General features: G+C 37.8%; 1 protein-coding gene across 2 annotated transcripts in view; it reads left to right on the top strand.

The window, feature by feature from the left end:
- The window catches only part of LOC150083777 (folliculin-interacting protein 2), a 296,503-nt gene that overhangs the window by 255,316 nt on the left and 22,967 nt on the right, over positions 1–18,220 (top strand). For both annotated transcript variants that reach the window (XM_090377482.1, XM_090377483.1), the window contains exons 15-16: positions 1,983–2,148; positions 14,049–14,110. In XM_090377482.1, the coding sequence (XP_090233608.1) occupies positions 1,983–2,148; positions 14,049–14,110 (228 nt within the window). The remainder of the gene's footprint in view (positions 1–1,982; positions 2,149–14,048; positions 14,111–18,220) is intronic.

Below are 18,220 nucleotides of genomic sequence, written 5' to 3'. Positions count from 1 at the left end.
TACATGTTCAAGCAAATCTACATTGTTCCTAAAATGAGGCCTCCAGACCTGGACGCAGTATTCAAGGCATGGCCTGACCATGCCTTGAATACTGCATACAGGTCTGGAGGCCTCATTTTCCCTGCTAGCAAAATTCCTGTATATTAGTGACAAATTCCCATGACCCGCTCTTGCAGCCTGTCTGCATTGTTCAAAAAACTTCATATCTGACTGCACAATTACTCCCAGGTCTTTTTTGTTTTCTACCACCCTACTTGTAGTACCACACAGTTGGTACATTCCTCTAGGATTACTTCTACCCATACAATACATTGCATTTGTCAATATTAAACTTCCGTTGCCACTTCTCAGCCCATCTTCCCAAATTTTCTAGATCCTGTTGCAGCAGCAGCAGCATACTGTCATTAGTGTCCTTAATAACCCTGCAAACTTGGACATTATGCTTGATATATCACCATCAATATCATTCATAAAAATACAAAACAACAGTGGACCGAACACTTTAGGACTACACTAATAACATTAGTTCACCAAGAGCAGTTCCCATTGATTACCACCCTCTGTCTTCTCCCACTCAACCATCTTTTTATCCATTGTAGCAACTTGCCCTTAATACCATTCTGCTCCAATTTGTACAGTACTCTTCCATGCGCAACAGTGTCAAAAGCTTTCCGGAAATCCAAGTATATGATATCGAAATTTTTTTTTCCATTCAGTTCCTTTGTAACCACATCACAATATCCAATCAAATTTCTCTGACAAGACTTTCCCTTAACAAACCCATGCTGCGTCTGAATTATTGCTGCAGTCGTGTCTAGATGATTCTCCAATGCATCTTTAACCAGGGAAAGTAACTGGTCTGTAATTACTCTTGTCACCCTTCGATGCCCCTTTGTGAATTGGGGATACATTTGCACATCTCCAGTCTGTGGGGACCTCCCCTGAGTCCAAGAATGCTCTCATAATTATGGCTAAGGGTTTGCTTAATTCCTTTGCCACCTTTAATATAGCTGGATAGATTCCATCCACCCCCAGGTGCCTTTCTTATGTTTAACTTCAATTTCTCCTCCACTTTGCTCTCAGTTATTACAAAATCATTAAGCACCTTTCTACAATTTGATAACCTTCTGGCATTTTCAATCTTTATAACTCCTTGTGTGAATGTAGGTGCAAAATACTCATTCAGTTTGTTTGCTATCTGAGAAGGATCATCAACAGTCAAACCATCGATATCAAGTGGACCAATCTGATTTTATCCCCTTCCTTTTAGAGTTTATATAAGTAAAGAAATTTTGGTGTTTGTCTTTGGATCCTTTGTCAACTAACATTGCTTAAATATTTAATGAGGGATACTAGATCTTTATTGCTGTGTTTAAGCAATTGATTTCTAATTTCTTTCAAAAGCATGCTGCTCAAAGAAGAATTCTGTTTTTCCAAATTACTAAAAATAAACTTAATTCCTTTGCTTGTTAGAAGATTTGCATCATGATTACTTAATGCCTCAACTGCGACTATCATTAAGCATATAACAGAGTTTGATTTCTGCAGCAGACACATCAAACAATCAGTGAAAAATGTTTTTATACATTACACTGTAACTAAAACTAACATAGTACACAAATATATAAATGCCACATGTCATGTGACAGGTTATTTCCACATATAATATGAGTAAAGAATAATTATTCACTCTCAAAATGCAGTAGTTACAATAAAACCATGTTCAATGTTTAGGAATATATGCAGTTTCAGCCATTAACCAGTAGTTAATGCCTGGTTTATATAAATGTCATTCATGTACTGCCAGGTTAAAATTCTGTAATCACATAATGCGTGTCTTTTTATATCTTTCCATATCATCTATGGGCAGGAAACATTGTTTTGTTTATTTATTATCATTTTGTGACATTTATTTCAGGTTTGTTTTCGTATTCAGCGACTTATTTTTCCTCCTAATTGTAGCTACTGTCTGTACATTTCAGAATCCATAGTGAAGCCATCAAATCAGATCCTAGAAGCCTAAAAAGTTTCGGGTGGTCATTGATGGGTGGAGTCACAGATCATTATATACCAGATTTTTGTCTTCAGGGCATTCTTGGTTGCTTGCAAGAAGAACTAATTAGAGATCATTTGTTTAGAACTTGCCAGGTAAGTATTTTTTGTGGAACTGGCAGTCAACAAATTGCACTTTGGTTTTAAAAAAAAAAGCATATAAAAGCTTGTACAGGCACTCCTCGACTTACGGAAATTTGACTTTACATAAGTTTGCTGGTGCAAACTTAAAAAATATCACATAGGCATTTAAAATTGATTCTTATACCACAACATATAACGATGAAACTGTAGTGCAATTTCCATTATAAAAATGAGCTTTTGGAGATATAAATAGCGTAGTTATATAAAGTTGTTATATAGTGAAATAGCTTAGTTATATAGTGAAAATTTAAACATAAAGTTGAAATTTTCACTATATAATTAACCTATTTATATCTCCAAAAGCTCATTTTTATAATGGAAATTGCACTACAGTTTCATTGTTATCATATGTTGTGGTATAAGAATCAATTTTGAACACCTATGTGATATATTTTCTAAAACACGTTTCTGGAGGTCACTACCATAAAACAATAAAAACAATTTGCTCTTTCTGGTTTATTGGGTTTTTCTGTTAGTGCAATCTGTTATAAGCGGGTAGTAAACTCGAGCTTATTGCATTTACAATAATACCGATAACTGGAATTCTGTGGGTTTATATGTTATGGTATTATGGTGAAATGAGTTCCCCTTCACTGAAATCTTCAATCATATAAAAAACAAATTCTCAGAATCTTCTCTTCATTCCTATTTACTTATTACAATGTTGAAGTTCAAGACCACTGGAAAGTGGAAGTGCTAGGAAACGAAACAAAATTGATTTAAAAATGAAGATGATTAATTAAGCAGTACGAAACAGGACAAAGTTTGTCATCTATTGCACAGAATTAGGTCTCACTGCTTCAACAGTGAATACCTATTTTAAGGGATAGTGCGCGTATAAAAGAACATGTTAAAGGATCAACGTATTTAAGATTAACAGCGATCACAAAACAGCGTTCAGGTGCTGTATTGAAGATGAAAAAGCTATTAATAATATGGATGGAAAATCAGATTAGGAAGCAAGTGCCCCTGAATCCAATGGCCATTCAAGCAAAAGCAAAAGCATTGATGAATATATTAAGGATAAGTACAGTGATGAACCCCAGGCCAAGTTCGTGGCAAACAATTTGTGGTTTAATAGGTTCAAGCATCGCTCTGGTTTCCAAATCATTAAAGTATGTGGTGAAGTTGCCAGTGCCGATTCTGCAGCTGCAGAGAAATTTTGTGATGTGTTGGCAAAAACCCCTTCTAAATCTCGACATGCCCTCAACTTCTGCAGCAGCATGCTTATCAGCTGGAAGGTTAATTCTTGCAACGATGCTCGAAAGGTAAAATTTGCTGATGTTATGCCTGTCACCTCTCTTTTTGTAATTTTTCCTGCACATGAGATAAAAAAAAATTGAATAAATAATTCTATTTGCATGTTTGATGAACATTTCTTTTTTGCTTCAATCAAATTCAGCCTGCATAGTTGCGAGTGCTGCATAAGCATTTAGGGAAATTCTGACTTACATAAAATTCGACTTATGTAGTGTTCTGTGGAATATAACTTTCGCGTAAGTCAAGGAGCGGCTGTAATGTTAATCATTCAATATTTATATTTTGGATGAAGTGAAGATGCTTGCAAAAACATATTCTATTGTAAAAGTCAAATTTCAGTTATTTAATTGGGGCAGCCAATAAATTGCTTCTAAATAATAAAATAAAACTTGTAACATTTTGATTGTTCTGCATCATTTAAATATTGGATGAGATAATGTTGATAATAGTATATATTTTATAATGTAATTAATTGATGTTCTGGCACACCATAGCCTTAGTCGCTTTTGCGACAATAAAATCAAAATCCAATAATCAATGTTTTTATTTTTCCATAATGTTGAATGGTTTCATTGTTTAGATATCGTTCGGTATGAGAGTTAAGTTTGAGAAAAGAACTTTTCTGTCTGTTGATGATATTATCCCTCTAGTGCAGTAGTACCCAACCTTTTTTTGACTCGCTAACCCCCTTTCAACATATTTTGTCGCAAACCACCAAAGCCATATTCTCTAAAATCTTATGATAGTTCTGAAATTTTATTATGAAATATTTCCAGTACTACGTTATCTAAGTGATATTGCATAATAGTATACAATTATTATTATTAGTATTAGAAAGGGCCGCATGGTGCAAGAAAGCCTATGGCTTATGCTGCACCAGCCAAAAAAAAAAAAAAAAAAAAAACCATATCCAAACAAAACAATGATAAAAACAACAACAACAAAAAAAAATAAAATAAATAAATAAAATTAAAAAAAAAAAATAAATAAAATAAAAATAAATAAATAAATAAAATAATAATTAATAAAAAAAAAAAAAAAGGAAATTAAACCTATCATCCTATGCGCTTCCCTTACCCGAAGGTATTAATCCAGATGACCTTTGAATTTCCCCAAACTGTCGGCCTCTACCACCCATGAAGGCAACTTATTCCAGTAATTTATAACTCGCTGGCTAAAATAAAACTTCCTGCAGTCCAATCTAAACATTTCCCCCCGTAACTTGAATTTATGTCCCCTAGTTCTAGCATCAGTTATAATCTTGAAAATTTTGTCCTCTTTCATTTTACTGATGCCTCAGAGCCTTAAACACCTCAATCAAATCTCCTCTAAGGTGTCTAGTTTCCAAACTCTGCAACCCACATATTCAGTCTTTCTTCATAAGGGCGCCCTTTTGCCGATCTCACCAGGTGAGTTACCCGTCTTTGCACCCTTTCAAGAAGCTCGATGTCTTTCTTTAGGTGCGGTCTCCATACTTGAACACAGTATTTCAAGTGTGGTCTAACATAAGCCTTATATAATGGGATTATCACGTCCCCATCTCTACTTGCAAAAGTTCGATAGATCATCGATAGGACACCATGGGCCTTCCTTGCAACCTGTTTACAATGCTCAGAGAATTTCATGTCTGACCGTATCGTAACACCCAAGTCCCTTTCCTCCAGTACTCGGTTTAGTTGAACTCCACCAAGTGAATAAGTTATTTTGGGATTACTGTTTCCCAGGTGTAATACCTTACACTTTGTTGGATTAAAGCACAGCTGCCATTTTTCTGACCATTCCTGAAGTCTACCTAGGTCTCTCTGAAGAAGCTCAGCTTGACAGTGATCATTAACTACTCTACCAATGTTAACATCATCTGCAAATTTAGACATCACGCCCTCTATCCCTTCATCAATGTCGTTTATGAAAATTAAAAACAACAGTCGTCCTAATACTGATCCTTGGGGAACCCCACTTCTTACATCAACCCAATCTGAGGAATAGCTATTTATCACAACCTCCTGCCCTGAAGCCATCCTTCTATCCATCTAAGGATTTTCCCAGTGATTCCAACCTGTTCCAGCTTATAAAGCAACCGCTCTTGTGGGACTGAGTCAAAAGCTTTGCTGAAATCTAAATAAACAATGTCGAAATTATTCCCTAAATCCAGCTCGTGAGTGACCCTTTCAAAATAGCGAACCAGATTTGTTAAACATTATTTTCCCTTTACAAAACCATGCTGAGTATCCTTGAGAATTTCAATTCTATCTAAATGATCCTGAATTCCACCCTTGATCATTGCCTCCATGATTTCCCTACTACTGAAGTCAGACTGACAGGTCGATAATTTCCAACTTCACTTTTAGAGCCACCCTTATGTATGGGAGATACATTTGCACTTTTCCAATCCAACAGAATCTCCCCAGAGTCTAGTGATGCTTGCATAATTAGCTTCAATGGTTCAATGCACTCGCTTCTCTTAAGATTATAGGGTATATTCCATCAACTCCAGGAGCATTTCTGGTCTGTAGGCTCGAAAGTTTTTCATTAAATAATCTTGCGAAATTTCACTATCATTAATTACATATTTTTTAACTTCGCTCCCACAATTTCCCATTGCCACAAAAGGTTTTTCATTTGTAAATATCGATGCAAAATAACCGTTGAGTTCATCTGCAACAGCAGCTGGTGTGTTTAATACTATCCCCTTTCCCTTACTTAAAGGTCCGATCTGGTTTGTCCAGCTCTTCTTGGCATTTATATATGTGAAGAATTCTTTATCCCCCCCCCCTTTGCTCTGTTTGCTAGTGATTTCTTATAAACTGCCTTTGCCTGTCGAACCTTTTCTGTGGCTCTACCCCCCTTTGCTCTGTTTGCTAGTGATTTCTTATAAACTGCCTTTGCCTGTCGAACCTTTTCTGTGGCTCTATTACACATCACCTTGTAGCTGTTATAGGCTTCAGTACTTTTTATTGCTCTGTAACTTTCCTTGCCACCTTTTTCTGCTCAAGTAATGTGGCAACTTCACTATTCATCCAACTTGGAACCCTCCTCGTGGAGTTTTTTTTTAATGGTATATACACACATTCAAGGCATCTGTGATTAATGTTTTAAAAGCGTACCACAGTTCAAGCGTATTCATTCTCTGCGCGATATCTACCCACTTAATAGAGGCCATGTTAGTACCTTAAGGCATCGTAATTTCCTTTTCTGAAATTAATACTCATTCCTTTGCCTTTTACTTCTGCTACCTCTCTCGTCATCATCCACCGTAGAACTCCGTGATCACTTCCTGCTATTGGTTCCTCTACTGTCAACCCTGTTATGTCATCTGATTCATGGGTGATGATGAGGTTTAGGGTATTCTTTTCTCTAGTACTTTCCCTGACATGTTGATACAAATAACAGTCATCTAGTTGATTTAAAAATTTTGTTCCCCATGTCAAGTTTCCTTCCCATTTACTCCAATCAATTAGAGGCAAATTGAAATCACCCATAATAAGACAATGACGCTTACTTGCCCATTTCATTTGCATGTAGAAGCTTTTGTCATAATCTTCACAATCACCTGGTCTGTAGATTACTCCTACTCACATTATACCTTTGTTTCCAACTATCTCACACCATACAGACTCTATACTAGCATGTGAAATGTCTGAATCCAGGAAAGCTATCGTTGCACTCAGGCTGCTTCTGATAAGAAGCATTACCACACAACCCCTTCTATCTACCCTATCCTTCCTAAATACATTATACCAGCCGTACTCAAACTCATCATCCCCAATTTCCGGGTGGCACCACGTCTCTGTAAGCCCTATTATGTCTGCGTTACTTGTTTTAACCAGCAGTTCGAATTCGCTCATTTTATTGACGACACTTTTAACGTTACTGTATAAACAATTAAGATTTACAGTTCTTGTATATTTAACAACCCTAACACAACCCTTGAAGTTTTTTAGGCTCTCTTCCTTGATATTAGCTACCCACTCACGTGAAACGTTTCTGCCCCCAGAACATCTAGATAATACGTCCAGTTGGGATAGCAGATAAGAACTCTTAAGGTATGTGCAAGAGTTACTTTGACCAATATTATCAGATAAACGCGTGTCAGTATTACCCCCCCCCCCCAACTAGCAGTTTCCCTGAACCTTTAAGGTATCCTCAATAATACTGGCAAAAACTTTTGCGCCACCTTTGTTTAAGTGTGTCCCGTCTCTACAAAACAAATTCCCTCTACCTACAAGTGTCGGCCATGCTGATAGAAATCCTCCCCCCCCCAAAGCCTTGCAGATTCCTTCAAGTCTTGAGTTAATCCACAAGGCTCTTAACATATAATCCCTCCTATCGTGTCTGGGCAGAATTGCAGACACAGACATTATGGCCTAACTCGTGGCATTTCCTCAGCATGACCCTGTATTTTTCCAACAAATCGTCATATCGTGTACGTTTAATATCATTAGTCCCCGCATGAATAATAATATTTCTTTACCCCCTTTAAAATCTGACAATCTGTTGGTGACATCATCAATAGTTGCTCCTGGCAGACATACCCTGGTTCTACTCCACCTATCCTTATTACAAAAAATATTCCCCGTTTCCCTGACAATGGAGTCTCCTAATAAAACAGTCCTTTTTAACCAGAGTAGTTTGCACTTGGTTTTTCTGTTTTGAGGCTCGAATCGGGTGTGCATCACTTGGTGTATTGCTGGAGTCTTGAGTCCCTGACGAGCTCCCAGATGCATTATTCTCGAGGGCAAGCACCCGTTTTTTCAGGGACTCAAATTGTTCCATCAGTGCATCAAATTGTAATTTAAGATCGGTGCACTCCTTACATCGATCACAAAGAAACGAATCCTCAGGTGAGGTAGGATTAGTCACCAGGTCGACCTTGGAAAACATTCCACAACGGATTAAATAATGACCCACCTGTAAATTGCCATCGGCTATTTCTGTGTGAGTCACGATACCTTGTGACATGTTTAAGGCAGATCTCGTAACTACATTATAACATTAAATAAATATCAATGAAAGTTAACTTTAAAAAATTATATCTATAATATTATTAAAATCAAACTGTTACAGGAAACCTATAACAAAATAATCCAACAATATCTAAATAAATCAAATATTTAAAGCACTATCCAAAAGTAAATCACTTAACTGAGGAGCCCTGACTAAGCGTGTCTGCTCACTTCGAATGCCAAATTAAGTACCTATACATAAAATGGTCTATGAGAATGAGAAAAAATTTAATATGGACAACATATTTATATAACACTATATACTGTAAGATATTAAGCTAATTATAAGGAATTGTGGGAGATATAGTTTCTTTCGTTGGAAATTCTTTTCTTTATATTTAATTTTATTTTATTTTATTCTATCTTTGTACATTATTAGTCATAATTTTTATAACCCTTTTACCACATCAGAATGGTGCAATAGATATTGACACATTCATACCCAATCTCTCCAGTAACTTCCTGTCGTGCGTGTTTGCTATGTAAGGGGCGCATGACCTAAATCACAACTAAATATAAATTTTGAACCGAACCACATAAATTAATATTAAACTATTTTTATAGTTTACAAAAACATATGTATGTAAATCTAATTAGACACCATTATAGAATTTTTAGTGCGCATGCCTGGAACACTTTTGTGAGCCCCTGGGGGTTCTTGAACCACTGATTGGGAACTGCTTCTCTAGTGAATAGATCCTTGACTCTCCTACCTTAGAAATGGCTGTTACATATGAGTAAACGTATAGAAAGATAACAGTATTGTTTTTGATCAAATAATATAAACAAGAAGAGATCCTGTATTCGATACATTTATTCACTATTTTACTGGGTTACTATAACTGATGAGAAGCCAAATTACTCTGTAAACTTAAAAAGCAGTCCCTTAGTTTTTAATGAATAATAGTCTACTTTTTTGGTGATGTTTTCATTTAAAACTTTGTGTTGACTTCAGCATAACATAGTCATTTCTAACCTGTAACTGGAAGGACAGCAGTAGTATTGCCAAACAGTAAAGATAGACAGAAAAAGAATGCAGAATAGCATTCTTTTTCCAAATTATTTGAATGCATCGATGGCTTACTTATAGTTTAGTTCTATTCTTCCATGATGACCTTTTTTTTTTTAGTTAATTATGTTTGAGGTTTTTAGGAATATAATTAATAGCTGTCTGTGGGGGAGAAGTTTTCCATGTTGGAGTGAGACCCCTACACAGCAAGCCTTGGCTGATTATGTTGAATTGAAATAAAAATATATCAGCACATTGAAAATCAACCAAAGCATTCCACCAAAATTTAACCTCATAATTGTAGGCATTTCAAAAAGTATTTGTATATTAATATTATCCACAATGTTGATGACTCACAACCACCACTTAAGTCTGCACAATTGCAGTAACTCATATGTTATACCCGTAGTCAGCTAATGGCAATCAATAGTGCACATTTTACATTTTTTTTTTTTTTTTTTTTTAAATTTTAAAAAATAAATGTGCTATGATGCTCAATATGTTGTTCGTTGATATCAATATTTGTAGAAGCATAAGAGAAATTTACATCAATATGATACATAGAACACTTCCGTATGATACTCTCCAGAAATAAAAGTTTAACACAAAATAATTACAGTAAAAAATTAATTACAAAATTTAAATGTAAATTTTAAAAACCATTTTCTTTCTTTATTTTCAAGTTCACAGTGAAAAATAAGGAAGGAAAATTGTTTTTCAAAATTTATGTTAAAAACTGATAATTGTTTTTTGAATTTTTAATTAATTTAATTGTTTATTTTTGAATTCAAATGATTTTTTTACTGTAATCATTTTGCATTAATCTTTTATATTCGTTTTAATTTCTGGAGGGTATCATACAGAAGTGTTCTACATATCACATTGACGTAAATTTCTTTATTTTTCTACAAATTTTCAAAATTGAGTAATATAAATAGTATTAGTATTAGTAATGGCTGCATGGTGCAAGAAAGCCTATGGCTTATGCTGCACCAGCCAAAAAAAAAAAAAAAAAAAAAAAAAAAAAAAACAAACAATGATAAAAAAAAAATAAATAAATAATAATAATTAATAAAAGAAAAGTAAATTAATCCTATCATCCTTGCACTTCCCTGACCCTAAGGTACTATCCAGATGACCTTTGAATTTCCCCAAACTGTCAGCCTCTACCACCCATGTAGGCAACTTAGCATTAGCATTAGTAGAGGCATATGATGCAAGAAAGCAAGCTTATTCAGCATCAGCCAAAAAAAAACACCACTCCCATTTCAACCCTCCGTTCGCTCGAAATACCTGTCCAGTTGAGCCTTAAATTTGTTTAGGCTATCAACTTCAACAACAAGTGATGGAAGTCGGTTCCACCAACCAACCACCCGCTGGCCAAAGGCAAATTTCCGCACATCTATCCGACATCCGTCCTTCCTCAATTTGAATTTATGCCCTCTGAGCTGATTATTCTGAGCAAGATGAAGAATCCCATTGGCATTGAGCATGCTCAAACCATTCAAAGCCTTATACACCTCTATCAGATCACCTCGCCGGTGCCTAGTCTCCAGACTCTGTAATTTGCAAAACTTGAGCCTTTCTTCGTAAGAGCAACCCTTTGTTCCATTCACTAATCTTGTTGCCCTTCTCTGTACCCGTTCCAGCAGCTCTACATCCTTCTTGAAATGAGGCCTCCAGACCTGTATACAGTACTCAAGATGTGGCCTAACCATTGCCTTATACAAGGGAATAATCACCTCCTTATCCCTGCTAGAAAAATTCCTGTATATCATTGACAAGACACCATGAGCTACTCTTGCAGCTCGTCTGCACTGCTCAGAGAACTTCATATCTGACTGCACAATTACCCCCAGGTCCTTTTCATTCTCCACCACTGTCAGTGTAGTACCGCAGAGTTGATACGTTGCTCTGGGGTTACTGTTTCCCATATGTAGTACTTTACATTTGTCAATGTTAAACTTCATTTGCCACCTCTCAGCCCATCTGTTCAACCTTTCCAGATCCTGTTGCAGCAGCATAGCATCAGTGGTGTCCTTAACAACCCTGCCAACCTTTGTATCATCTGCAAACTTGGACATTAAACTTGATATCCCATCATCAGTATCATTCATAAACACCAAAAACAACAATGGACCCAACACTGAACCCTGAGAAACTCCACTAATAACATTAGTCCACGTTGAGCAGTGTCCATTGATTACCACTCTCTGTCTTCTGCCACTCAACCATCCCCTTATCCATAGCAGCAATTTGCCTCCAATTCCACACTGCTCCAATTTGTGCAGCAGTCTTCCATGTGCAACAGTATCAAAAGCCTTTCTAAGATCCAAATATATAATATCAAAGTTATTCCCTGCATCCAGTTCTTTTGTGACTACATCATAGTATCCAATCAAATTGGTCAGGCAAGACTGCCCTTAACAAAACCATGCTGCATCTGAGCTATAACTGAATTCTTGTCTAGATGATCCTGCAGTGCTTCTTTAACCAGTGCCTCCATTAATTTTCCTGGAACAGAAGTTAAACTAACAGGTCTATAATTACTTGTGTCAGCCTTTGATCCTCCTTTGTGAATTGGGGTTACATTTGCACATCTCCAGTCTATGGGTACCTCCCCTGAGTCCAAAGAAGCTCTCATAATTATGGCTAGGGGTTTGCTTACTTCCTTTGCTATAACTTCCTCCTTCCTCCTTTAATATAACTGGATAGATCCCATCCACCCCAGGTGCCTTTTTTATGTTTATCCTCAACAATCTCTCCTCCACTTTCCTCTCAGTTATTACAAAATCATCCAGCTCACTGCCAATGTTTACTTTACCTACGTCATTCTCCTTCCTGAATAACTCCTCATGCGTGAATGTCGATGCAAAATACTCGTTTAGATTGTTAGCCACCTGAGCAGGATCCTCAACTGTTGAACCATCAATATCCAGTGGACCAATCTGATTCATCCCTTTCCTTCTTGAGTTTAAATAGGTAAAGAACTCTTTTCTGTTTTTCTTTGCATCCTTTGCCAAGGATTTTTTGTAGTCTGCCTTTGCCTGCCTAATCTCCTTTGTGACTTGGTTACAGACCAACTTATCTATCATAGGCTTCCATGTCACCCATTAATTTGTATGTATCCCATGCATTTTTCTTCTCTGCACATGTCTCATTAGTTCATCTGACAACCATTTAGGCCTAAACCTTGAACAATATTTCTTAGTTGGTATGTAAAGCCTGGTAGCCTCTAAGATTAGTTCCTCGAATGTTTCCCATTTTGAGTTTGCTGTTGGTAACATCATCAGTTGGTCCCACTGTATAGAATTTAAATACTGTCTCAGACCCTCATAGTTGCCTTTACGAAAACAAAAACCCTTCCCTTTACCTCTGATGGTAGTTACCTCCTTGAGTAAATCCCACTTCAACACACTGTGATCACTGCCACCTAGTGGTTCATTTATCTGCAGATTCTTAATGCATGAAGAACCACTACTGATAATCAGATCAAGAGTATTGCTCCCTCTTGTTGCCTCACGAACATGCTGATATAGAAAACAACCATCCAATAAATCCACAAAAGCCTTGCTAGTGTGCGAGTGACCAACCCACAAATTCCAGTCTATATCTGGGAAATTAAAATCCCCCATTATAAGACTCTCTGATTTACTGGCCCACTCTTATTTCCCTGTACAATATCTTATTATACTCATCAGAGTCACTAGGCCTATAGCACACTCCTACTCTCAACTTTGATTTCCCTATGCTTATGTTACACCAAACTGACTCGACACTGCCCTGTCCATCGATGTCGACTGGCTTCACTTCCTTGGACTTTATGTGTTTCTTAACTAATAGCATAACCCCTCCTCCCCTCCTGTCCTGTCTATCCTTTCTATACACATTGTATTCCCCAATTAAATGAATTTTTAATTAATTTAATTGTTTATTTTTGAATTCAAATGATTTTTTTACTGTAATCATTTTGCATTAATCTTTTATATTTGTTTTAATTTCTGGAGGGTATCATACAGAAGTGTTCTACATATCACATTGATGTAAATTTCTTTATTTTTCTACAAATTTTCAAAATTGAGTAATATAAATATAGACACTTCATTCCACAACTGTTTTTTACTTTTAAATGGTTTATTAATCCTAGAAATATAAATGCCAAAAACTATTTCTTGCAAACAGGCAATCTCAGTATGCTGAATAATATTGCTCTAATTTATATATTTCAGAACCAATTTTTGCATTGATAAAAGATATTCTGAATTGGGTGTAAAACGTTTATTAGTGATGCATTCATAGGTTAATGTTTGGTCTTTGCAAATGCCTGTTGGTAGAAATGCTTTTTAATATTTCTGCTTTTAGAATTGAGTAAAACATTTGAAATTGCCAAACAAATGATGTCAGGTGTGATTTAATTAATTGAGTATTCATTCCATATTCATGATCAATACTTTATTAATTGCAGGCCATTAGTGCATGCTTTAATGATAAAGCAGAGTTATGATTATTCATGTTTAGTAATATCAGTATTGTTGGACTGTTGTTTTTAACTGAATTTTTTTTATTTTCTTTGTTCATAGGTTCCTGTCTTAGGAGAGCCAGTAGCAGAAAGTATATGCATTATTGCTGACACAAATAAATGGTATGGTCTCTCTCTCTCTCTTCCCCCCCCTTTCTCCCCACCTCAGATTTATATATAAATGACGTGCAAAGCATTATTTAAATTTCTCCAGAGATCTCAGTTTGAAAAATTATTGAAGATTACCAAGCAAATCTCCATTTGTCTGCATCACAGATATCATAACAGTTAAATACTGCTGGTAACAGTGAACTCTGACTGTGTACTTTGAAAGGGCTATAGCAGCAATCGAAGATTGCCAGATGAACAACAGAATCATGTATCACTACTAGTGAGTGGATCCACTGCCTAGCAGCAGGAAATAAATGTTACAGTTTGCGAAATTTACAACATAGTAATGTTAAATTAAAGAAAGTTGATGTTAAAATCGTCCAGTGGGCAGCAACTTATTGCATTTTGGTATGGGCGAATGGGTGATTAAACAAATTATAAATCAAATAATAAAAAAGATGCTACTAACCATTTTGTAAATAATCTTAGTAGTGGAAATGAGTCAAGAAAGTAAGTTTATATAGTATGTACACACACAGATACACACACTTCCTATATCACCTGCAGTAATAATTTATCTTCGAATTAGGCACTGCTACAACACCAGACACATAGCTCGAAGACATGACACAGGTGGAATAAAAAAAATAACAGATTGTTACCCAAGAGGAGCTAAAAGAAAACCAGGAATATAACAATGGAAATGGACAGATGAAATTGAAGAGTTTGTGGGCAGTAAATGGATGGCTATTGCACAAAACAGAAGGAACTTTAAAGTGGCTGGAAAGGCCTTCATCCTGCAGTTGATTGAAAATGGCTGATGATGACAACACCAGATGGAAGTTTGTTCCGACAATCAACTACTCACTGGCTGAAGGTAAATAACATAAATTCAAGTTACGGGGGGAAATGTTTAGATTGGATTGCAGGAAGTTCTATTTTAGCCAGCGAGTTATAAATTACTGGAATAAGTTGCCTTCATGGGTGGTAGAGGCCGACAGTTTGGGGAAATTCAAAGGTCATCTGGATAGTACTTTCGGGTAAGGGAAGCACATAGGATGATAGGTTTAATTTCCTTTTTATTTTATTTTTTTATTTATTAATTATTATTATTTAGTTATTTATTTATTATTATTATTTTTTTTTTGTTTTTATCATTGTTTTGTTCGGATTTTTTTTTTTTTTTTTTTTTTTTTTTTTTGCTGGTGCAGCATAAGCCGTGGGCTTTCTTGCACCATGCGGCCGTTACTAATACTAATACTAACAACCATCCTTCCACAGTTTGAATGTGCCTCTTGTGTGTAGTCTGTGTAAGAGGATTCCATAGACTGAGCTTACTCAGTCTATTCATCACTTTAGATACCTTAACCAGATCTTGCATGTGCCTAGTGTCCAGGCCATGCAACTTTCAGAACTGAAGCCTTTTTCTGGTAAAAGCCTGCTTTTGTTCTCCTCATTAATCTTGTTCTTCTCTGCACTCATTTCAACAAATCCACATCTTCTGTAAATGAGGTTTACAAACCTGTATGCACTAAAGATGGAACTTAACCATTGCTTATACAATGTGATAATTGCCATCTTACCTGTACTGGCAAAATTCCTGTCTATTTCATTGACAGAACTCTATGAGCTGTCCTGGCAGCCTGTCTGCACTGCTCAGTAAACTTCATATCAAATTGCACAGTTTTTAATGTTCCATTATTCTGAGTGTGGTAGATTAATCTGGAATTACTGTTACCCATATGAGATACTTTGCATTTGTCAATGTTAAACTTAATTTGCCACTTATCAGCTATTCTGCTTAATTTTTCAAGATCTTGTTGCAGTAACATACCCTAATTACTGTCTTGTTCTGTTCTGTGGACCACTGGCCACAGAACAAGCTCTTATAACAATGTTACCGCATCCGGGGTAGCCGATGCGCCAGCACTGGGGACCCAGGGTGCTGGTGTGGGCTTTATGGTCGATGCTCAGGCCACCAGTAGTGTGATCGCTTTCCAACCAATATCGGACCGCCTGGCAGTCCTTACTATCAAGGGCACCATCAAGACCCATATTATCTCCGCCTCTGCGCCAACTGAGACTAGCCTGGATCCGACCAAGAATGACTTCTACAACTAGCTCCAACATACGCTGGATTCAATTCTGCAGACAGAAGTGATCATCCTCGCAGGGGACTTTAATGCCCACATTGGCGTGGACAGATCTGGTTGGGAAACAACAATGGGCAAGTTTCCATGGGAAGATCAATGACAACAGACTATGTTTGTTGTCCTTTGCCGCATCTAACAACCTGATCATTGGAAACAGCCATTTCCAGCACCCTCAAAAACATCAACTTGCATGGCGAAATCCATCTGGCAAGGACTCAGCAATCCTGGACTACATTTTGATCAATGCCAAATTTCGCTCATCACTCATGGACGTTCATGCCATGAGGGGACCTGATTGCAGATCTGATCACTACCTCATCTGGGCTAAGGTGCAGCTCAAATTATGGCATGCAAAAAGATCATCTCAGTCAGCCAAGCTGGACTGGAGGCAGCTAATGAATGCTGCCAACAAACAGGCATATCAGATCGCCCTATCCAACCGCTTCGAGATGCTGGCCGTGCCCGAGGATATAAATGAAGAAGAAAAGCAGATCTCCGATGCCATCCTGGAATGTGCCAAGCCCCTATGTCCACCTGCCCGACGTCGAACGCAACCATGGATATCAGACGAGTGCCTCGACCTCGTGGACAAACGGAAACAGGCAAAGTTGGTCGACTTTGAACGGTTCCGGCAGCTAAACCGAGAAGTCCGACAAAGAATGACAGCAGAAAGAGAAGCATACTGGAATCAAGTGGCAGACGATCTTGAAGTGGCGGCATCCAAGAACGAGTACCGCACCCTCAGATGTCTGAGTGGAAAGACCAAATTGACTAGTGACAACATCAAGAATGCTGATGGGACCTTCGTGCGATCACCATCCGAACGCCTGCAACGGTGGAGTGAATTCTTCAAAGCTTTGTATAATCACGACCCACCTCAGGGACCACCAGCAACAGCACTCTCGATCGACCCCCCTGAGGTCTCCATGGTCGATGTTGAGCCTACAGTAGAAGTGAAAGCAGCCATACAATCCCTGAGGAATGGCAGGGCACCAGGAGTGGACCAAGTCACCACAGAAGCGATCAAAGCCGGGGGAGATGTACTGCTTCGCCGACTACACTCGCTCCTCAAAAACCATCTGGTGCACTGAACAAATTCCGCTAACATGGAGGAAAACCATTATCGTACCGATCCACAAGAAAGGTGATAACCGGGACTGCAAGAACTACCGTGGCATCAGCCTCCTTTCCATCATCGGAAAGGTCTTTATGAAGATCATCCAGTCAAGACTGCAAAAACATCGCGAGCAAACCAGTCGAGAAGAACAGGCAGGATTTAGACCCGGGCAAGGCTGCTGTGATCAAATCTTTGCCATTCGTCAGCTGATGGAGGAGAGGATCCGGTGTGGACAGCGAACCGTCATTGTTTTCATTGACTTTAAGTCTGCTTTCGACTGTGTCCACCGGCCTGCCTTATGGAAACTACTAGAGGTTGAACATGTACCTCGAAAAGTCATCACACTCCTCCAAACTGCATACAATGGTTTAACCAGCCAGGTGCGCATCCAGAACGATTTATCTGAGGAATTTACCATCCAAACTGGAGTCCGCCAAAGGGATGTAGCCTCCCCGTTGCTTTTCAACATCGTGGTCGAGCAAGCATTCAGAAACAGACAGGGCATACAATATGACAAGGATCACTATGTGACTGACCTGATGTTTGCTGATGATAGTGCTATCCTTGCCAGTAACGACGCTGAAGCCACAGACATCCTCTATGACATTGCCCGGCCATACGGTTTGAAGATCAATGCTGGTAAGACAAAGGCCCTGACAACAGATGGGTCGCAAGCCACCATCTATCTCGAAGGCGTCCAGATCGAGCAAGTGCAGGACTTTAAATACCTCGGGTCGCTGGTCCAGGAGAAGAAAGTTGCATCCACCATGGAAATCCACAGCAGAATTGGACCGGCGGCCACTGCGTTCGCCTCGCTCAAATGGTGTCTGTGGAAGAGGATCAACATTCCCA

This window comes from Mastigoproctus giganteus, chromosome 7, assembly GCF_048544385.1.
Source record: "Mastigoproctus giganteus isolate SK-2022 chromosome 7, ASM4854438v1, whole genome shotgun sequence".
NCBI classification, from domain to species: Eukaryota; Metazoa; Arthropoda; class Arachnida; order Uropygi; family Thelyphonidae; genus Mastigoproctus; species Mastigoproctus giganteus.
This window is presented reverse-complemented; position numbering and strand designations above follow the sequence as displayed.